Source organism: Lissotriton helveticus, chromosome 9 (genome assembly GCF_964261635.1).
Source record: "Lissotriton helveticus chromosome 9, aLisHel1.1, whole genome shotgun sequence".
Taxonomy (NCBI): Eukaryota; Metazoa; Chordata; class Amphibia; order Caudata; family Salamandridae; genus Lissotriton; species Lissotriton helveticus.
The window spans coordinates 1,276,343,978-1,276,368,094 of NC_136070.1; the positions used below are offsets into that span (position 1 = coordinate 1,276,343,978).

The following is a 24,117-nucleotide window of genomic DNA, read 5'->3' on the forward strand; positions in this document are numbered from 1 at the left end:
GGATGAATGGATGCACTTAATGACTTTGGCTCTTTCTGATCTTTGTATCCTAGGTGGATAGTTGTTGGGCAGAGGTTGTACTCCTCCCACACACACTTCACATCAGCACTCCTTGCTCCTCAGCGACCAAGAGTGGGCTAAGGTGTTCCTTACAGAAACAGATTAACTCCATCATTCCGATTGTTTGGGCTTTGGATGAGCCGAGTCCCAACTCAAACCAAGTGGGTATAAGCGTGTGAGCATCGCACATGATCCAAGTCATAAACTTATGGTTATAAAATTCTTTATTACTTTTCAAATTGCGTTAATTTGGAGCAATTTTCCAAATTATTTTTCCCAGTGCATCTTTTTATATCACCTGAGGTTTGAAATAAGGCACAGTGCGAGAGTTTTCATAGAGACAATGTAAATATCTTTCTTCTGAAAATGCCAACACTTGTTTCGCCCTACACTGGTCTGGCATGAGCTTTCTCAAGGCAAGAGACTCTGGCTCATATGTCCCCAGGATCGTGTCTGAGGCTCATGCCATTTTGGTAATCGGGGAAGTGAGAATCTACTGAGACATAATTCATCCTCTCTGAGAAGCAACCAAGCTCACAGCCAGGACTGACTCAACGACAGGCAACAGGAAGGGTTCTCAACTTACCCCAGAGACTCAGCGGAATCATTTCAAACCGCGACACAATGAAATCGCACCCAGCATGGATTTAGACAGTGGTTCCGTGCACAAGGGCATTGCTGAATCCCACTCCCTGTGCCCAGTGGGACTGTGTCTAGGTATAATGGGTCAGACTTGGCATGGGATCTGGCAAGGGGTAATGGTCTGTCCCAGCAAAAATAAATGTAGAAATCAAGAAGATCCACTGAACAACCTTAATGAATTATATAACATTTTAATTCAACTGAATTACTCCATTTATGGTTAGCTACATAGCCATATAATCTCTATTCCAATTCACTGTTCATGACTTAATACATTGCACATGACATATCAAAATATGGAATTGATGTATTCACTGGTGACATCACAAATGATATCATCAATGGCATCAGCCATGTGAGCCACAATCACACTTTTTCAAAGCTGTGCACAGCTGTCTGTGCTTGAAGTACAGCTCTTCTGCTCTACGGACTCTCAGCGAGGACATCTGGCTGCCAACAGTGGTACTGCATCCTGACTACTGCATTCAGTGTCTGTGATGATATCTATTAACCGAGAGGGCAATTGCATCTCTCTTACTTCTAAACATGATCTCTGCTAGGGAATCTGGTGTCTGATTGTGTTACTGCAGCCTTAGGATCACATTTAATGTTTGCGAGGTCATCTTTTTCTTGTGAGTGGAACTGCAGCAGCATTGTTTTCTCTATATAATACGTGCGAGGACCTCTATCTCCTGCAAGGTGGTACTGCAGCCTCCTGAGTGCATTAAATACCTGTGGGGATATCTATTTCTCTCCAGCAACCTTTCTTGTCTGAATGATCTTCACGAGGACATCTGGCCACTGACAAGTGTACTGCAGCCAAACAACTGTATTTGTCTATTTCTTGTGAGTGAGTGGAACTACAGCAGGCTATCTTCTCTGTACAGTATCTGTGAGGACACCTAGCTCCTGAAGGTGGCATTGCAGGGTCTGCATCCACATATCCTCCATGACTTCTGATCAGAGGAAAGGCACCCTTTTCATGCTTGATGACCTATGCCTGGACATCCAATGGTTGACTGCTCCTCTACAAGACAAAGTCTGTAGGCTCTCCATTTGTGAGTGTCTGTCCTCAGATGAATGTGGCCATTCGTTTCAACGTAATCACTATGAGGGCATCTGCCCACTGTTAATGTATCACTGCAACAACAGCATGTGTTTTTTGTGAGGACATCTGTTGGTCGATGATGGAACTGCAGCCTAGATTTTGTGTCAGCATAACTAAAGCATACATCTGTGACAACATCTGTTGACTTGACTAACAGAGAATTTGTTGGCACATTTATGTACTCAATGAAATGAAATGAATTTGTAAAGCGCACTTATACCCCAACCGGGGTTACCTGGCGCTGTACGCATACCGCTGTGGAACCCTTCCTGGCTTTTCCCTGTGAAATGTCCACTCCTGGGCACCCCCAAGGTGAAGCCAGGCATCCAAGCGCTGCCGGGGCCGTTGTGGAGATTAAGCAAGCTATTGCCCAGAGTCACAGAGTGGGACCCACGATTAGAATAGGCACCGAGGCAAGAATTATCAGGTCGGAGGAAATTGAGCCCAAGACCCGCCGAGGCGGGAATTGAACCCTGGTCCCGGGGCAGACCTCTGCATCAGGGTCTGCCGCTCTAACCATTGAATTGAACAGAAGATTAAACAAGGATAAAAATGAAAAGAAAAAGGAATACATGTGCAAGTAAAAGAATTATTAGAAATGTAATTCATTGGATTCAAGCCAAGAGGTGGCTGTGCAGCTTTGTGGGACCGAAATCGGCCCCTTCGTGATGTAGCTCTAACCATTGAGCCACACTTCTCCACTTCTCAATGGTCCATGTTAAGCCCTTTTTACGTCCACAAGCACACAGCAGCGATCGATCTGGCAAACACGGGACGTCTGCTGCAAGCCTTCGTCAATATTTAATCCGTAGCACTGACCGAAAACAGTTATGCAGCTGTAGACAAAACACAGTTACACTCAAATCCATGCACTTGCTACTGACATTGACATGAATGTGAACTTGCATATTATCAGAGATTTAAAATGTCCTTTTACATAAGCAGTCAAGAATCCACTAACTCAAATTTTAAAGAACTAATTTCTAATACATACCCTTGTTAGCAATGTCATGAAGTGAGTCGCTTATCTGTGAAAGGAATCCCGGCGGGGAGGTCTGGGAATATTTTAAGGAAGCCTATTTTAGGCTGAAATTGTAGTCTTGCCTCTTGCTGACAAGTGTCTTCAGGCTATTAGCTGCTAATTGCTTTTGGAGACACCTTCGGAGCCCTGACTGCGGTGAGCACAAGAGGCTCTCGGTGGGATCTTTCACCTTGTAGGGTTCCTCAGAGAGGTATATAAGTGGAAAAGATCCCCGGATGCCATGAGGTGAGCTCTTCTCTTTGTATTGTCTCCCAGTGTTTAAAGAGAGAACGTGTTTGACAACTGTATGCAGTGACGCTGAAGAACTCGCGAGTGGCATTTGTAGGGTGAAGGCATTAATGCAACTATACAAGCCCTCCTCCTGGGCTTCTCTCAAATCATCCGCATAGCATGCATGGTGTTGGGAGTGGAGAAGGTTCAGCAGGAAAGGAATGTCAAAAGTCTGTCCACAAGTGATGAGCGATTTCAGAAAACATTTGTTTTTAAAAAGTTGTGTCGCGTATTAGCCTGTACTGAAGAAGACATTTCAATAAAAACAAATTTGCTGAGAAAAGTTTTTATTTAAAAATGGTATTGATTTTGATTGATACTCCCACTGTCTTTAGTTTTTTTTTCTACAATTTTGAAAAAACCTTCCCTTAGAAGTCCCTGAAATCCCAACCTACCACTGAACCTCAAACCAGGCCTCATCCGTAGCTTTAATCCAAGACCTATTGGTTAGCCAGACAATGACCTTCCTCTAGCCTTGACCCTTCACCTAATCTGGATTCTTCTTCTTACTCTAAGGGGCCGATTACGATCTCGCTAGCAAAACCCTCCGTACGACTCTGATCCTGAGGGCTTTCCTAGTGAATCGCACTGCGAGAGTCTGACCACATGAGTATGATGCAGCCGTATGCTGACAGAATCGGTTCGCTCGGACTCTCGTTGAACTCTATGGGAGCCTGTGTACCAACGTGTACACAGGCTCCCATAGCAAAAAAGGGGTGGGTGGGGAAAAGCGTACACCCTGTGGCGTGCACCCCATGTTGCCTGCCATACTGTGCATGCTTGGATTGGGGGGACCATGCGCAGCCATTTGCAACCGATTTGGAGGGTTCTGGGTGAAGGGGGCCTCCTACGCCTCCCCAAAGTCCGATTCCGACAGCCGCTTCATCTCCCTGACACCGATTGATACAGCTGTCCGAATCGTGCATCATACTCGCTTGTTCACGATCCGGCTTCATTGTGCGGCACGATTCAGCGCCGAACGAGTCAGACGGACAGGATCATCATACTTGGTCGTTTGTAACGGGGGAAGACTCGATCGGAAACATAGGCTCCGAATCAGATTTGCTCATTCCGGAACCCATCTGGAGGCCTTCCCAGCAAGATCGTAATCAGCCTCTTAATTTTACAAAACCCTTGCTGTGGTGCGGACCTAAATCTGAACATTGACCCTCATTGTTAACCTAACCCTAACTTAACTCAGGCCTTAGCTCTCACCTTGAAATGTATCTTTACCCAACACTATCCTGAAACTTCATCCTAAGCCGGACCCTAGCCGTCATATACCCCACTCCGGTACTAGGCTTTATTATATCCTTAGACCTGACCCTACCTTCAGCGTTCATTCCGCAGCCGTCATTCCTTTGTCTTCACTTTGGTTTCGATTTGCTGTTGCGTTGAAAACCTAACCCCATTCCGCTTGTCCTACTGCATCAGATGGCTCCCTGCTTTCCTGATACATCTACTCCACGTGGTCAATTCTCTTGTTTTCCACCATATGAAAATGTCCTTTCAATTCAAGGGGCCCGATTCACAGAACTAACTTAAGATAAAGTCCTAAACTTACTACTTTTGGTAGTCACAGAAGGCATTTAGTAGTAGTAAAGTTAGGATTTTGTCTTAAGTTTGACTTAAGACAGACTTAAGACAGACTTAAGACAGATTTGAGACAGACTTAAGACATACTTAAGACATACTTAAGACAGACTTAAGACCGACTTAAGACAGACTTAAGACAGACTTAAGTTAGGATTTTGTCTTAAGTTTGTCTTAAGTCTGTATTAAGTCTGTCTTAAGTCTGTCTTAATTGTGTCTTAAGTTTGTCTTAAATCAAACTTTAGACAAAATCCTAACTTCTGTGAATACCAAAAGTAGTAAGTTTAGGATTTTGTCTTAAGTTAGTTCTGTGAATCGGCCCCTTAGTTTTTATGTCACATTCCCACAATTCCAAGGTCATTCGAATTTTACGACGGATGTCTTAAAGTCCCCTTAGAATTCCTGAATAATTTAGTATCCCACACAATCTTTATGCCTAACACTCACTGTCTTCTCTAGTTTTTGGAATCAGACTTTGAGTATCCGGAGTATAGTCTGTGCTCTCATCCCATTAACATTCTGGTTTAGCCGAGGAGGAATCAGTAGAAACAGACAGAGTACACAGACGCAAAACAAGAACAGTTAGGAAATGACATGCTGGCCTCACGCGTTGATGGAGGTGGTTTGTCGAAGAACTGTTTGCAGATCCCACCCAGTTCGAAACCTCTGACCAAAAACACATGGCAGCTCTTTGGAAAGATTTCAGTATAAATCTATTCAATGAAAGCAAGAACACTTCTATAGGACACATTTACAAATGTTGCGCAACAACGTAGCCTGTCCCAAATCCACCTTCTGTATCTCCTGTTCCAGATGGACTATATCACCCTCTTTGACTTGCAATAATACTACTACCTAAGTCTTTGAAGTGTTATGTGATCTTGTATTAGAAAACAGAAAAGAACTTAAGTAGAGAGATATGTTAAAGAAAAGCTTACATTTTGTTAGGACCTACATAATGTCTAGGGAGGGCTTGCATGTTCCATGTCTTTGCCCAGTTGCTGCCCCATGAGGTGGAGATCTCGCGAGGACATTCATCGATATGTTTCCGTTCCAGAGTGGTAAGTGCCTGCGTATAACTAGTAGAGTGCCTAATAACCCAGCAAGTGAAAGAGAGTATGTGACCCTTCCAGGTAAATAATCAAAGATTTTAGGAGATGTGTACCATGCAAATGTATACCTTAGGGGATGCTGTACCATGCAAATGTATACCTTAGGGAATGCTGTACCATGCAAATGTATACCTTAGGGAATGCTGTACCATGCAAATGTATACCTTAGGGAACGCCGTACCCTCAAATTCTGCAGGCGAGTGAGAGAACTTTTTTTGTAAACAGTCAAAGGTCTCAGGAGTTGACTTACCATCAAACTCTGCGGGTCCAACACCAACAATGATGATTGACAAGGGAAGAGATGAGGCCTGCAGGAGGAAAGAAGGATAGTTAGAGGTTCATGCTTCCAGTGCACACACTGCTGAAATGGATACAAGTTTGCCCACATTGGACACCCTGGTGATGCACAGCTAAGTTCCGAAGGATGTTTTTGTGGTTGTGATAGATCAAGAAAGGCGAGTCTTTCCTGGTACTATGTCAATCATATGTGAGGAGCAGATTACAGTAATGACTGGATTGCAAAGCATCAGTTTCCCATTTACTTCAATACATTGCTCTGCTGTAATTATTTTTGTCCCTGATTTTTGCACCTTACAGTTGGATTCTTTTGTTAATTGCCAGCTAGTTAGCGGTTTTTACTGGATGTATGACATTACAACGCATGCTTTTACCACGCATGCCGTTACATCGCAGTTTTTACAACGCATGCTGTTACTACGCATAGCGCTTAGGGGTGCTGGATAGTGAATAGTTTAATTTACTATTCTAACTCCAGTCCCCGTGGATAGTAGGGAAGGTGTTGGATAGTAAATTAAATCCATTCCCAATCCTATAGCGCCCCCCAGCGCAATGCGTTGTAATGACATGCGTTGTAATAGTTGCGTCGTAAAGGCACTGCGTGGTACAAGTTGCGTTGTAAAGGATGTTTCCCGTTTTTACTTGTTTTTCTCATCTTTCCTCTTCTCAGAGAGAGATTGATGCTTTGTTTTTTAGCTCTGTATTCATCTTTATTTTCAATCAGCATGGCTGCCGGTAAAACAAAAGCCAAAAGCTTCTGCTCAGCCTGCTGCTCCATCCACAAAACCTTCCCCAAGACCAACCCATCTATTCTTCAGTCTTGGCCCGTCCCAAAGTGGCAGGGGGGGGGAGAGAAGAGGGAACTGGGGGAGGAGTTGGGGGGGGGGGGTGGTTGTGGAACGAAATAAAAAAAGAAAACAAAAAAGTTAACTTACCTGATTGCGGCCGCCTCCGCCGTCTGCTCCATCGCGCTCTTCCTGCTTCAGGGACAGGTTCCCAGAATGCACTGCTGCCAATCATGACGCTGCAGGAGAGCAGTGTCAGGATTTACCTGAGCGCTGGACTCTGCGCTCCCAGGCAGGCTGGCAGTCTGTGCCTGCTCTCTCCAGCCGCAGCAACGCAGCGGGGGCTGGGGAAAGCTTCAGTGCGCATGAGGGGCCCGATTCACAGAATGAACTTAAGACTCAATCCTAAACGTACTACTATTTTGGTATTCACAGAATGCACTTACTACTTTTGGCATTCACAGAAGTTTGGATTTTGTCTTAAGTTTGTCTTAAGACAAACTGGAGACAAACTTAAGACAGACTTAAGACAGACTTAAGACAGACTTAAGACAGACTTAAGACAAACTTAAGACAGACTTAAGACAGACTTAAGACAGACGTAAGACAAACTTAAGACAGACTTAAGACAGACTTAAGACAGACTTAAGACAAACTTAAGACAGACTTAAGACAGACTTAAGACAGACTTAAGACAGACTTAAGACAGACTTAAGACAGACTTAAGACAGACTTAAGACAAACTTAAGACAGACTTAAGACAAACTTAAGACAGACTTAAGACAGACTTAAGACAGACTTAAGACAGACTTAAGACAGACTTAAGACAGACTTAAGACAAACTTAAGACAGACTTAAGACAGACTTAAGACAGACTTAAGACAGACTTAAGACAGACTTAAGACAAACTTAAGACAGACTTAAGACAGACTTAAGACAAACTTAAGACAGACTTAAGACAGACTTAAGGCAGACTTAAGACAAACTTAAGACAGACTTAAGACAGACTTAAGACAGACTTAAGACAAACTTAAGACAGACTTAAGACAGACTTAAGACAGACTTAAGACAAAATCCTAACTTCTGTGCATACCAAAAGTAGTAAGTTCATTCTGTGAATACCAAAAGTAGTAAGTTCATTCTGTGAATACCAAAAGTAGTAAGTGCATTCTGTGAATACCAAAAGTAGTAAGTTTAGGATTGAGTTTTGGCCGGCCTAAAACGACCAGCCAAACACCTCCTGCGGATACAGTGCAGACATGCAGTCCTTTCACGCAGGTCCAGAGTGCTTTTGCTTGTCAGACTTGTATTAATAAATGTGGTTCAATGGTACATGCTACTACCCTGTGTCCAAAAATATCTTGGTTAGAGCACAGAAGGCCTTTCTGGCAGTTCTGAAAGAAAACTTGTCTTCCAATATTTCAGTTTCTGACACTGAACTCTAGAACATTATTACTTCACAACAGAACATCATGTCTGTGCCAGAAATACATGAGCACTAAATAGAAACTCTGACTGGGTGCACTCAGCTTTTCACACTCTCTTCCATCTGTCAAGCAATGTCCTTGTAGCATTACTGTAAATGAGGAATAACTGGTCAGGTTATGACTGGCTGACACAAGCACCCTGCAACCTGACAATGGCATGCAGCCAGAAATGTAACATTCATCTGTTCCTTCTATGCTCTCAGGCATGTGATCCTCTAAACATTCCCAGCAATTTCATCATATTTACCAAATAGTTATTTATTGCTGCAAGGGCATGAATTCATTCCCACAATGCACTGCTAGGTTTCCAGAATAGATGTCAGTGTTCACCTGTGCTCTTTGGTGACACCTACTCCCAGCCAGGAAGAACTCAGATGAAAGATTGCCATACCCTGGGTATAAATGGGCTGCTGTTATCAAGCACCATAAAAAGAGAGTGCAGGCCTCATGTCCTGCGGAGGCTGTAAAACACCAAGGGGCGTATTTATCATAGGGTTGCGTCACTTTTGCACCACGCAATTGGGAGTAAACGTGACATAATCATTGAGTGCAATGGATCAAGCCACCTTGGTGGCCCTGAGCGGCTTGATAAATCCGGAGAAACGCAACGCAGCACAAATCGCTGCGTTGCGTTACTGTGCCCCATGGAGGTGTTGGCACGCACGCACCCTTCGTTTGCGGTGCAATCCCAGAATTACCATCCATGGTAGACCTAGGAATGTGTCAAAATGCAAAGCCTTTCTAGGTGAGGCGTAATGAGGAGAAATACTTTTATTTGTCTTTGTTTTTTCCTCGTTCTAAGTGTGCTGCATTCTGCAGCACACACAGAGAGAGGAAATGCCTCAGGGGGTTGTTTTTGTGCTGGAAGGTGCCCCTTCCTGCACAAAAACAATCCTGCGAACAACACAGGCAGCTTTGCACCATGGTGCAAGGGTGCCTGCGTTGGCGCTAGGAGCACGTTGTGCGCCAGCGCTGGGAAAAGATAGGAATACGCCTTATTATGTTAGATGTGGGGCATTACGGCCCTTTCCCTGTCATGGAACGCAGCGCAGCAGGGTGGCTTGCTGCGCTGCCTGACTTAATGATAAATATGCCCCAAACCTGTAAAGTCAGAACAGAGGCTCCCCACACAGAGCTGGAAGTGTACTCAGAATAGTGTTTCCGGCTGGCCTACTAGCCTCTTTGTGGGACTGCGTTGTACTGTGAGAAGGATGCTGGTTCCAAGTGATACAAAGCAAAACCAAAGGGGACGATGGACGGAGTGTTGAACATTGCAAGCACTCACCCCCAGTCAACTGATCTGGGTTTAATCCATCATCATTCTTTAGCCCACTCTGCCACCCCAGTTCAGACCTGGCCATATGCAAATCAGTCTGACCCTGTGCCTCATGGGAACAGTCCAGCCCGAACTGCCAAGCCATGTCTTCCCTGGACCGGAATCGAGCATCCTAGGACCGGGTTCTGGCTATCAGCCGTCTTCAGCCTGGATAGCTTGAATCCAGTGGCAAAGTGAGCAAGGGACCCACGTCTGGGCATACCCTGCCAACTAAGGGCGAACAAAGAAAAATCAAGTGACACAGCGCAGAATCATGTCAAATAACAGATTTGTCTGTGTTCTCTCTATTCTAATACCAGACGTAAGACACACCTGGTAGTCTCAAATAAGAACAGGACCAGAAACTAATTACTTGCCTAGGCCTAGCCTTCATCTTACTTTTTTATATTTTAAAATAATCATCTTTGTCATAAGTGAATTGATCTGGCTTTGCAGCCTGTCTTCTGGCCTTGATATGCTTGCTTTATTTTGCTGTGGTTTATATAGAACATTGATCTGGGAAATGCAGAGCCCTTGCCAGCAATAAAATAAATATTGGAAAAAATTTAAAATATGTTTTGGGGTCTCAAAAAGCACACATTGGGGCCGATTCACAGAACTAACTTAAGACAAAATCCTAAACTTACTACTTTTGGTATTCACAGAAGTTAGGATTTTGTCTTAAGTTTGGCTTAAGACAAACTTAAGACAGACTTAAGACAAAATCCTAACTTAAGTCTGTCTTAAGTCTGTCTTAAGACAAACTTAAGACAACATTCTAACTTCTGTGAATACCAAAAGTAGTAAGTTTAGAATCTTGTCTTAAGTTAGTTCTGGGAATCGGGCCCATTGTGCCTGGCACTGAAGGGACCTACCTTGTGTGCGGATGTGCTCGCTGCAAAAGGGTAGAATGTTGCTACTCACAGTGAAGTTAGCCAATGGTCGAAGTGAGTTGAACCACTGCCCCGTGCTGTGTACTGTAGTGGGTGGGAGGAAAATGTGAAGGACATAAAAACAGACCAATAGAGAATGGCTGGCTAAAAGCCACTTTAAATGACTATATTAAGTATTAAGTTTGACTAAAGTCTAAGGGTCATGGCTGACGCCAGACCAAGCACGACAAGCACCTTGAAGAAGGGACACAAAGTGACTCTTTGATTGCGTTAATATGCTGAACTGCAGCCGCCGCAGCTCTGGGAGCCAGAGTTCCGCGCAAAAACCTGTTGCGACTAATTTGTTAACTCTGAGTTAATGGTGATTGCCATTTCATCTTCTTGCTCTACCTGTTGTTGATTTGCCCGACTTAAAAACAAGCAAAAGAGGCAAATAATGACATAAGTATCTCTCCAGGGTTAAACGATGTTAGCCGTATCTACAGAGAAACCGCCTCATTCATCAGCGGAAGAACACAGAAGGTCCGCCTACCTCTGTTCACACCGAACCAAAGGAAGTCATCTGCGGTGTCCCCCAGGGCTCATCCCTCAGCGCCACCCTCTTCAACACCTACAGGACACCCTTGGCCAACATCGTCAGATCCCATGGACTCAACATCACATCCTACACAGACGACACCAAACTCATCCTCTCCGTCTCCAGGGACCCCACGTGTCCCAGCTTCCACTGGTGGATGCCGAGCATTGCCGAATGGATGAGCAAGGACTGCCTGAAGCTGAACACTGACAAAACGGAAGTACTGCTCTTCAGCAACAACACCTCTCTCCGGAACGCTTCCTGGTGGCCCGCGCAACTAGGACAAGCACCCTCCCCGTCGGACCACGCCAGAAGCCTCAGCATCATCCCCTGCCTTCACTGTTACCTAGATCCACAGAGCACCGAAATATCTGAATAGACGCGGCCCTACACCAAGATGTAGGTCAGTGCAGATCCAGCAATGAGGCAACACAATTAAAACTCAAGATGCTGGCCCCAGATATCATCAGCTAGCACCAGCTGGTACCTGTGAGCCAAGGGGCCTACATGGCACCAGTGGATCTTAGAAAAATGGTACCCATGAGCCCTGAGAAAAAGAGCAACTCCACCTACCCATCTGAAAATGTAAGTGCTCTGTTTCACAGGGATCAAAGTCGGAAACGTAGAGATGGGAATGCTTAGAGGGTTGTGCTGCACTGGGCTCTCACATTGTATGCGATGATTCACTTTGGGGCATATGTAGGAAGCCACTTGCGATTCGCAAATGCCGGAATTTGCAGAATCCCGGCGTTTGCGAATCGCAAATGGCATTTTGGTATGTAGGTGCCACATAGCAAAATAAGAAATCGCAAAAATTGTGATTCCTTATTTTGCTCAAGCATTTAAGGAATCGCAACTTTGTGATTCCTTAAATGCTATGTAGAGATGCCTTTTAAATTGCGATTTTGGCTTAAGGAATCGCAAAATACCGGGAAACATCCTATACAACGCAACTTTTACCACACAGTGCCTTTACGGTGCAACTTTTACAACGCAAACCATTACAACGCATTGCGCTGGGGGGCGCTCTAGGATAGGGAATAGGTTTAATTTACTATCCAACACCTTCCCTACTATCCACGGGGACTGGAGTTGGAATAGTAAATTAAACTATTCACTATCCAGTGCCCCAAAGCACTATGCGTTGTAAAGGCATGCGTTGTAAAAACAGCGTTGTAAAGGCATACGATGTAAAAGCATGCGTTGTAATGTCATACATCCCAAAATACCATCTACTCCAAGTTGATGGTATTTTGCGATTTCCTGTCAAAATGCATTTTTTTTTAAATTCAAAGTGCCATGTGGCGCACAGACATGCCCTTAGGGCATGTATTTGCGCCACATGTACTTACAGGAACATTCCAGGGGTGCAACAGGTGTCCTTTGGACACCCTGGCACCCTTGGAATTGCGATTCTCAAATTGCGATTTTCTCATAGAAAATCGCAATTTGAGAATATATCCCCCTTCATTCCTACGGGCCTCTTGGACCATAGGAATGAATGGGACACTCCTTCCTTAATTGCGATTCACAATTTGCTAATCGCAATTAAGGAATTTTAGGGATTCGCAAAAAAACTGCGAATTATTACCTATATTCCATTTTGCAATTTTCAAATAGTGATTCCTTAAAAATCGCTATTTGAGAATCGCAAAATGTAAATTACCTACATATGCCACTTAGTTCTTAGTATTTATAATAGCTCACTGATGACAAAGCTTCTTGGCACTTATCATAGGTAACTCAACATGTCTAGCTCCAGATCCGCTCTCACGGTCATCTTTCATTGGCTGACCTGAAAAACCTAAACTGGTGACACAAAGTGAGAAGTCCTTTGGAAAGTGCTAAAAACTCCTGCGCCAGAGCCTTCCACTGAGCTGGATTCTCGAGCTACAGAAAAGCACTGAGGCCCTTCTGTGGTCCAAACCCCTCAACCATAAGTGATGGGCACTTCAGGGTTTTACCACTGCTTATTGAAGACAAGAATGAAACGAGGAAACATGCCTGTAGGGAGCAGTGAAACTGCTACCACTCCCCTACTGTCCTTCCCCATAGAGCCAGTGCTGGGTGCGAGGACACACACTGGGATGTGTCCATGGAGGGTTTCTTGTATGAAGCAAACACAAGGAGATGATGGACGGAGCACTGAAACTTTTCAGACACTCACCCCAGTCACAGATCTGGGTTGAATCCATCATCGTTCTTTAGCTCACTTCGTCACCTCAGTTCAGACCCAGCTATATGCAAATCAGTCTGACCCTGTGCCTCATGGGAACAGTCCAGCCCGAACTAGCAAGCCATGTCCTCCCTGGACCGGAAACAAGCATCCTAGGACCGGTTTCGGGGTAACAACCCTCATCAGCCAGGCTAGCTTGAATCCATTGGCAAAGTGAGCAAGGGACCCATGTCTGGGCATACCCTGCCAACTTAGGGCGAACAAAGCAAACACAAGGTTTCTTGTGTGTCCTGTGACTGCACAACCCCAAGAGGCACAGACTCTGCTCATCAGCGTACAGCTGCGACAAGACTTCATGACTGCAAGGAAAGGGTTACCCCATGACTGCATCACGCGCAGCATCCCTCCGCCCAGCGCGGATGCCGTTTGGTGTTACCCGCCTTATTTTTAATTGAAATTAATGTCAGCTCCTCATTAGGACAGGTTCTCATTTCCTACAAAGGGAGCTCTCCATTAGTTCTTTCCCAGTGGGAGGAACACATTGTCCGCTTCGGATCCGAGCTGCTAATTACGATTCTCAGCATCAGGATACTGGGAATATCCGACCCTCTCCGACTCTGACGCCTCACCCAGAGGAGAGGCACTGGCTGTCTCCTCTCAACGTCCTTCTAATCCTCTGCCTGGGCCTCTGTGAGCAGCAATCACTTGTACCTTCTGTATCCTTCGCCTCCCTCTGGGGATACTTTTATCTTTATCTTTCGCATCCTCCTTTTTCCTCGTTATCCTTTTTGTATTCTATGCCTGCCTGATTTCTTACCATGTCTCTATATGGTGTATCTAGCGCCTGTCTCAACAGGCGTTGCCTTCAGTTGTCGATCCTGGTAAGGGCTTTGAATATCGAAGCTGGATTATCATCACAATAGCGTGAGCAGAATATAGCGGGACGAAATATGACAAAAAGGGGGGTTTGTATAGATTTTCTATACTTAACTCTGCAAACACGACCCTGGCTATATATATCTTCAAGGTATGTAGATGTCGTGTATGGAGAACTTCCTGCACATAAACAATATTCCCCTCAACACAAACACCCTTGCACTACGGTGCAAGGATGCCTGCGTTGGTGCTAGGCAGCTAAATTTAGTACCAGCACAGGGAGAAACGTAGGGCTGAGCCATATTCTTGTAAATACTGTGCAGCCCTGCGTTTCTAAAGTGACAGAGCGTGGCAATAGCTTTCTTGGCTTGCGGACACGCTTCGTCACTTTCCTGTAAATATGCCCCTACAGTTTGGGGTCAGATGAGAGTAGATATGTTTATGTTTATTAAAACTTTTGTAGCGCGCTCTGTTACCACGGGGTATCCTGGCGCGGTGAGTGAAATTGAGAGCAGAAGTGCTGAAACAGAGTCTGGATGAACTACATGAGAGGGGCATTGAACAAGTGGGTCTTGAGATCTTTCTTAAACACAGCAATGGTTGGCGAGGCTCTGAGAGAAAGGGGGAGAGCATTCCAGGCAGAGGCTGCTTTAACTGAGATGGAATGGCCTCCCATACGTGCATATTTGAATTTAGGGGTGGTTAATAAACAGAGGTTGGCCGATCGAAGGGCACGGTTGGGAGTGTAGAATGAAAACCTTTTCTGCAGATATGTTGGTCCCTGGCCATGGACTGCTCTAAATGCCAACACAAGAATTTTGAACAAAATTCGATGAGGAACTGGTAGCCAGTGCAAACTGCGTAAGTGGCTACGCACGCTAGACCTCCTTGGGAGGGAAAAAAGCAGACGTACTGCAGCGTTTTGTATCACCTGCAGGCGGTGAACCATGTACGCAGGTAGACCACTAAATAAGGCGTTGGCGTAGTCGAGCCGAGATAGTATCAGAGCACGAAGGACAGACTCCTTGGCTGCCCTAGGCAGAAGAGGAAAGAATTTCCTCAGGGCACGCAGGGTGCCAAAGCAGATGCCGGTCAATTTTTTTATGTGATCCGCAAATTTTAGATCTTGACCGAACCATACCCCCAAGTTCTTAGCTGGGCCTCCCGTCGCACTGGGACAAGGCAGGTCCGAGGGCCAAATCTGGTCCTTAAAATTGTCAGGGAAGGGGCCGAAGAATAAGACCTCGGACTTATCTTCGTTGCACTTAAGTTGGACTTGTGCAAGCCACCTAAAGACTTCCGACAGACAATGTTGGACTGCTGATGGATCGGACACACCCTTAGGCCATGTGAATAGCAGCTGAGTATCATCAGCATATGCTATTATCTTGGCTCCCAGATGTTCCGCCAGATAGAGTAGAGGGGTCATATAAACGTTAAACAGTAGAGGGCTTAACGTAGAACCCTGCGGGACTCCAGTTGACAATCTCTTAGGGGCCGAAGAATAGGGGGGCATCCAGACCTGTTGAGTTCTGTCACTCAGGAATGATGACAGCCAGTCAAGGGCCAGCCCAGATATGCCAACAGCACGCAATCTGTCAATCAGTAAGGCATGTGGGACCGTATCGAAGGCGGCAGAGAGTTCCAATAAAATCAGGACCGCTCTGCCACCTCCGTCCAGGCACTCACGGACAGCCTCCGAAACCTCTATAACCTATATAACAGAAGAGACCATAAAAAGGCCTTACTGGTAGCTAAAAGGGAGTGGGAGGATAACTACTGGCTAACCCTTAAGGAAGCCAGCATGAAAAAAGACTCTAAATCCTTCTGGGACACCATAAGGGCACGAAACAGACCGGATAGCGACCTCGTAACCTGTAGCATTCCGGGCCAGGTATGGGAGGCTTATTTTTCCAAACTGTATTCCTGCCATAACGACATAAATGGAAGGGGGTCAGTCTATTCCTCTCTTCACACTGACTATATCTTTCTCCCTGGCGATCCTGACTTTACACCGAAGGAAGTAGAATATGCTATTAACTCCATCATTCCACAAAAAGCTGCAGGACCAGATGGCATCCCTGGGGACCTGCTAAAATCTGATGGTGTTAATTGGGGTAAATTAATCCACTCCCTTCTTCTTGCCATCTGTAGGGGTGCCCCCATTCCCGTGTCTTGGAAGGGGGCAGAGGTGGTTCCCATCCACAAGAAAGGCCCTAGGGATGATCCGTCTAATTACAGGCCGATTAGCTTACTAGATGTAAGCCAAAAAGTTGTCGGTAAAGTCATTCTACTCAGGATACTCAACTGGGTGGATGAAAACAAAATACTTACCGATTTTCAGGCCGGCTTTAGAGTAGGTACTGGAACGATAGAGCAGGCCTTTAGGCTTATGATGATCTACTGGAAGGTAGTAGTGATAGGCAAGGGCAGTCTTTATCTCGCATTTATCGATTTAAAGACTGCCTTTGACCTCGTCCCCAGGGACTCGCTATGGAAGGTTCTGGCCAATATGGGGCTCCCACAGTACCTACTATCCCTACTAGTCAGGCTCCATCAAGACAGTTTTGCCCAAATCAGGTGGGGTTCTGGAGGGGAGAAAACGGGCTGTATTCCGGTCGAGAGAGGGGTCCGCCAGGGATGTGTTCTGGCTCCCACCCTTTTCTCTTTGTACATTAATGGGGTGGTGGAGCACCTACTCAAATTTCCATCTGACGAACCATCCCTGGGGGGGGTACGTATACCGACCCTCCTCTTCGCGGACGACACGCTCCTAATCTCCAAAACCCCAATGGGACTACAGAAACTCTTGGACAATTTCCAATCCTTTTGTACTGACCGAGGCTTGGTCATAAACACCAATAAAACAAAATACCTCGTTCTTAATCCCCCTAAACAGAAAGTGCGCCCCCCTATTTTAAATAGCGAATCCCTGGAAAGGGTAAAAGAATTTGATTATTTAGGGATACGCATTTCAGACAAAATGGATTGGACTCCCCATCTAGATAAGATGCTGCTGAACCACAAAAGGATCACAGGTGCCCTATTAAGGGAGCAACGTTCCAGTTCGCTCAAACCAATAGGAACAGTCCTAGAGATTTATGCTGCCAAGGGTGTTAGCTCTGCGCTTTATGGAGCTGAACTCTGGGGCTTTGCATCTTCTCAAGCCCTACAAAAATCTGAGAACAAATTCTGTAGGCAAATAATGTCCCTCCCTCAAAGTACCCCACTTCTGCCCTTATTTATGGACCTTGGCTGTACCCAGCTCGGCGAAATTGCGAAATTTCGTCCTCTCCTATTATGGGCCCGTATTTGGCGGGTAGAGGAACTCAGTGCCTATGCCAGAAGTCTGGAAGAAATAATGGAGTCACCACATTGGGCCAGAGTCAAATGGCTAACTGATATGAAGATCTTATTGTCGAACTTGGGCCTATTGGATTCCTGGTCTAGCAGAACCTCTCCTCCAAAACAAGTACTTAAAAATCTTTATCGGGATTGGACTCGCTCCCAAAGGCATTCTAGCTCATCCATTGGCAAGCTTACACAGGACTTTTTGATGTTTAAAGACTGTCCCAGGCGAGAACCCTACCTAGACATAATCGGGAAATCGTTTGCCCGGTCCTTGTATTTTAAATTTAGAACGGGTACTCTTCCACTGAACACTTTCACCAAAACATGGAAATCCTGTACAGACAAAACTGACTTGTGTCCATCATGTTCAGCCCACCCAGAGACAGTAGCCCACTTCTTATTTGTCTGCAAAGAATATGCCAATCCAAGAAGGGTGTGGCTGAAGAACTTGTGTCGGGAACTGGGAACTAGGAGCCATGATGAGGCAATCAGGATACTTGTTTCGGACAGTTATGTACCCTATGCCTGTGCCCTAGCAAAAATTTTATTTTGGGCTTGGGCTATTCGAGCCAGAAAGCTTAAACTCTCTGTTTAATTTTTTCTTAAATAATATTTATTCTAGTAAATGTTAAAGTCCATGTTATTAACTGGATATGTGCTACTAATTTTATTATTAACTACCAATTCTTTTTAAACTGCTTTTATGATAATGACATTTTATCGAAATAAAGCTTTTTGACTTTGACTTTGACTTTGAGTAGATATAATGCACATGGGGTGTCCTACATAGACGTAAAGTGATGATAAGACACTCAAGCAGGGCTCTCTGACCACTGAAGGTAGGTGGTCTCTGGGAGAGGTTGACTTACGTTTACGATGGCTTCCTTGGTCGCAACCATGTCTGAGATGACTCCGTCCGTGATGACGAGCAGGACGTAGTACTGGGATCCATCGGTCTCCTGGGCGGCCGCACTGCATGACGGGGAGGGAGAGATAATGGATAACTTAAGAGGGTGTCGTGGGGCACGGTTGAGCCACTTCATCTTTTTTTCAATCACCTGAAAATGAGTGAGCTTTAAAAGTAGGAAAAATGGGACTGAACCAGCTCTCGAGTTGTGTAGGTTCGAGAGACAATGACACATGGCAGGTACCTGAGAGTGACACAATGACAGGAACCAAAGAGTGACACAAAGACAGGGACCTTAGAGTGATACAAGACAGATACCATAGAGTGACACAAAGACAGGTACCTGAGAGTGACACAAGACAGGTATCTCAGAGTGACACAAGGCATGTACCTGAGAGCGAACACAAGGACAGGTACTGACGAGTGACACATGGCAGGTACCGGAGAGCGACACAATGACAGGAACCAAAGAGTGACACAAAGACAGGTACCTGAGAGTGATACAAGACAGATACCATAGAGTGACACAAAGACAGGTACCTGAGAGTGACACAAGACAGGTATCTCAGAGTGACACAAGGCATGTACCTGAGAGCGAACACAAGGACAGGTACTGACGAGTGACACATGGCAGGTACCGGAGAGCGACACAATGACAGGAACCAAAGAGTGACAAAAAGACAGGTACCTGAGAGTGATACAAGACAGATACCATAGAATGACACAAAGACAGGTACCAGGGAGTGACACAAGACAGGTATCTCAGAATGACACAAAGACAGGTACCTGGGATTGACACAAGTCAGGTACCTGAGAGGGATACAAGACAGGTATCTGAGAGTGACACAAGTCAGGTACCTGAGAGTGATACAAGACAGGTATCTGAGAGAGACACAAGGCAGGTACCGGAGACTGACACAAGGCAGGTACCTGACAGTGATACAAGACAGGTATCTGAGAGTGACACAAGTAAGGTACCTGGGAGTGACCCAGGTCAGGTACCTGAGAGTGACACAAGACAGGTATCTGAGAGTGACACAAGTAAGGTACCTGGGAGTGACCCAGGTCAGGTACCTGAGAGTGACACAAGACAGGTATCTGAGAGTGACACAAGTAAGGTACCTGGGAGTGACCCAGGTCAGGTACCTGAGAGTGACACAAGACAGGTATCTCAGAGTGACACAAGGCATGTACCTGAGAGCGATCACAAGGACAGGTACTGACGAGTGACACAAGGTAGGTATCTTAGAGTGACACAAGGACAGGTACCTGAGAGTGACACAAGGTAGGTATCTTAGAGTGACACAAGGTAGGTATCTTAGAGTGACACAAGGCAGGTACCTGAGAGTGACACAAGGACAGGTATTGACGAGTAACAGAAGGCAGGTACCAGAGAGTGACACAAGACAGGTATCTGAGAGTGACACAAGTCAGGTACCTGGGAGTTACACAAGTCAGGTACCTGCGAGTGATACAAGACAGGTATCTGAGAGTGACACAAGTCAGGTACCTGAGAGTGATACAAGACAGGTATCTGAGAGTGACACAAGTAAGGTACCTGGGAGTGACCCAGGTCAGGTACCTGAGAGTGACACAAGACAGGTATCTGAGAGTGACATAAGTCAGGTACCTGAGAGTGATACAAGACAGGTATCTGAGAGTGACACAAGTAAGGTACCTGGGAGTGACCCAGGTCAGGTACCCGAGAGTGACACAAGACAGGTATCTGAGAGTGACACAAGTAAGGTACCTGGGAGTGGCCCAGGTAAGGTACCCGAGAGTGACACAAGACAGGTATCTGAGAGTGACACAAGTCAGGTACCTGAGAGTGATACAAGACAGGTATCTGAGAGAGACACAAGGCAGGTACCGGAGACTGACACAAGGCAGGTACCTGAGAGTGATACAAGACAGGTATCTGAGAGTGACACAAGTAAGGTACCTGGGAGTGACCCAGGTCAGGTACCCGAGAGTGACACAAGACAGGTATCTGAGAGTGACACAAGTAAGGTACCTGGGAGTTACACAAGTCAGGTACCTGAGAGTGATACAAGACAGGTACCTGAGAGTGACACAAGACAGGTATCTGAGAGTGACACAAGTCAGGTACCTGGGAGTTACACAAGTCAGGTACCTGAGAGGGATACAAGACAGGTATCTGAGAGTGACACAAGTCAGGTACCTGCGAGTGATACAAGACAGGTATCTGAGAGAGACACAAGGCAGGTACCGGAGACTGACACAAGGCAGGTACCTGAGAGTGATACAAGACAGGTATCTGAGAGTGACACAAGTAAGGTACCTGGGAGTGACCCAGGTCAGGTACCCGAGAGTGACACAAGACAGGTCTCTGAGAGTGACACAAGTAAGGTACCTGGGAGTGACCCAGGTCAGGTACCTGAGAGTGACCCAAGACAGGTCTCTGAGAGTGACACAAGTAAGGTACCTGGGAGTGACCCAGGTCAGGTACCTAAGAGTGACACAAGTCAGGCACCTGAGAGTGATACAAGACAGGAATATGAGATTGACACAAATCAGGCACCTGAGAGTGACACAAGGCACGGACCACGCCATGGGATCACCTAAAGGGTACAGGGTCACAATAAGAGTGTAACATATCTGTTCACTAATCTAGCTAAGGGACAAGGACTTTCTTAACCACAGGCAAAATGACAGCTTGCCGTTGGAGCCCTCCGCCCATCCATGCCCCCCATAGTAATATAAGGACCATTATAAGAGCGTCTGTTGCACTTTGTTGCAATTTGGCGGCTTCTTTTGGTAATGCTGTATATCATTTACCTAGTGAGGCCTTGAACCACCACGGTTCTGCAGAAATTAGGATTTTGTGACCAGCCACCTCTATTTGAATTCTTTCATAATCACTTTCACAGTTGTAGGCACTCACACCCTTTGTTGCACTTCAAGACAGGAAGTCCTTCAAATCCTATGATGTGCTGAACTGGAATGACTTATGATTGTGACCAGAAGAACTTGTGATTGGGCAGTGGTCTCCTTTCTACACCTTCAGGCCTTGCTGGGGCCACCCCACATCTCACCTCCTATCTGTAAACACGACTCTCTGCCACCAAACCATCGCTCTCAACTCACCGGGCCACCTGGTTGATGACCGGGGCGAAGTTGGTGGGTCCGTACAGCTGCACGGTGCGCAGGCTCTTGAAGTAGGCTTCCAGCACCCCCTGGATGCCGGTGCAGTTCGGGTTCTCCACGTCACTGTTCTGAAAGACAGACGAGGTTCTGATCATTAGACGTGGAGGGGTTGTGACATCCTGATATAACAAGCATTGGCATAGCCAATAGTTCTCGCCTTTGGGACCTTATAAGTGTTTAGTTATCTAGCACAATATCCTTTGTGCAACAACATCAAGTGTTGCATGGCTAAACACTTATAAGGTCCCAAAGGCGAGACATATTGGCTATGCCAATGCTTGTTTAGTTAATGTTTGCCCTTGCACGCCACAATAAGAAAAACAGCAAGTTGCAATTCATGAAACTACCACCGGGGGCAGCAGAGGGCAACAAACCTCTCAATGAATGTCTAAAACCTTCCCGGGAGTGGTGCGCGCGCGCGCAGTCTGCTCTTTTTGGAAGCACAACCTCGTGCATGTGGCGCACCTCTGCTCACTCCCGCAAGGTGGATGCCACCACAAGTACATGTATGTGCTTCAAAAAAGAGCAGAGAGAGAGGGCTAAAGGTCCTCCTAACAGGGCATGCGCGCTGCGTAGGCGAGATCTAAAAGAAGACACTAATGTCTGAGAGTGGTGCTAGACAGATGTGTGGATGTGCCACAGAAGAATGTGCCAGCTGTAGTGATACAAACCATGCCCTGGGCGAGTGCCCACCAATGGCCTCCAAGAGAACTGGCACACAAACATTGTAGGGACACCCCCGCGCCGCACGGCCACCAGCTGCTGCGTGTGCCCCTTCTCTGTGCCCTCTGCCTCGCTGCCGGCTGACCCTGCTGTCGCTCGCCCTGCTCTGTTTTTGTCATCCATTTGTGCTTGTTTTTTCTCTTAGTTTCTGCCCGTGTCAAGCGTTTTTTACCGTAATTTGTGCCTGTTTTATCTTTATTAGCTTGTGCCCGTGTTAAACGTATTTTTACTGTAATTTGTGCTTGTTTCTTAGTTTGTGACCGTCCTCCGTCCTGTTTCCCGCCTCCCTCGCCGCCCCCCGCTTCCCGCCACCACCGCCGACCCCGCCCCTTTTTTCCTTGTGTTCCCTCCCCGCTCCCGCCTCCCAGCTGCTCCGCCCACCCGCGCACTTGGCCTTAAATGGCGACCGTGCGACACAGGTGAGTGTGACCCACTTGTGGGACACCCCCGCGCCGCACGGCCACCAGCTGCTGCGTGTGCCCCTTCTCTGTGCCCTCTGCCTCGCTGCCTGCCTCGCTGCCGGTTGACCCTGCTGTCGCTCGCCCTGCTCTGTTTTTGTCATCCATTTGTGCTTGTTTTTTCTCTTAGTTTCTGCCCGTGTCAAGCGTTTTTTACCGTAATTTGTGCCTGTTTTATCTTTATTAGCTTGTGCCCGTGTTAAACGTATTTTTACTGTAATTTGTGCTTGTTTCTTAGTTTGTGACCGTCCTCCGTCCTGTTTCCCGCCTCCCTCGCCGCCCCCCGCTTCCCGCCACCACCGCCGACCCCGCCCCTTTTTTCCTTGTGTTCCCTCCCCGCTCCCGCCTCCCAGCTGCTCCGCCCACCCGCGCACTTCGCCTTAAATGGCGACCGTGCGAACGCGCAGCGTTGACGCGCAGCGGGCGCGCCGATTGTGCGCCGAAGGCGCGCCAAAGGTAAGCCCGTCTGCGCCCGTCCGCGCCTGGACCGCGCCCAGTGCCAGGACCCCTGGTCCCCACCGACGGAAGCCGACCCGACGAACCTACACCGCCGCCGATCTCACCGCACTCAACACCGGCCGCATCCCAGGATGTCATCGAGCCGCCCCGAAGCACACCCACGGACCCTTCAGCTGCCACGCCTGCGAGTTCACCTGCATCCGGACCTTCCCTGCACCCGCCAAGCCGAACACCAGCAGCAACCACCTCAAGTGCATCCTGCTCAACACCCGCTCCGTCCACAGACACGCCGTAGAACTCTGGAACCTCCTCGACACCACCGCCCCTGACGTTGCCTTCCTCACCGAGACCTGGATGAACGCCTCCTCAGCCCCAGACATCGCCATCGCCATCCCGGAGGGCTACAAGATCATCCGGAGGGACCGCACCGCCAACCAGACGGGAGGAGGCATCGCCATCATCCACAGAGACACCATCCGCATCACGACCAACACCGACGACACCCTAACCACCGCTGAACACCTGCACTTCCAGATCCACACCAACCCGAACACCACCCTCAGAGGCACCCTGATCTACCGACCCCCGGGGCCACGCACACGATTCAGCGAGGACATCGCCGACTTCATCAGCCCGCACGCCCTCCCCTCCGCCGACTACATCCTCCTGGGGGACCTCAACTTCCACCTGGAGAACAACAGCGACCGCAGCACCATCGGCCTGCTCGACAACCTCGCCAACCTCGGACTCAAGCAGCTGGTGTCCACCCCCACCCACCTCGCCGGACACACACTCGACGCCGTCTTCTCATCCAGCAA

General features: G+C 47.0%; 1 protein-coding gene across 1 annotated transcript in view; it reads right to left on the reverse strand.

The window, feature by feature from the left end:
* The window catches only part of CPNE9 (copine family member 9), a 482,542-nt gene that overhangs the window by 34,930 nt on the left and 423,495 nt on the right, over nt 1–24,117 (reverse strand). The window contains exons 11-13 of the mRNA XM_078659325.1: nt 21,600–21,727; nt 18,454–18,556; nt 6,078–6,135 (exon numbers count right to left, since the gene is read on the reverse strand). Of these exons, the coding sequence (XP_078515451.1) occupies nt 6,078–6,135; nt 18,454–18,556; nt 21,600–21,727 (289 nt within the window). The remainder of the gene's footprint in view (nt 1–6,077; nt 6,136–18,453; nt 18,557–21,599; nt 21,728–24,117) is intronic.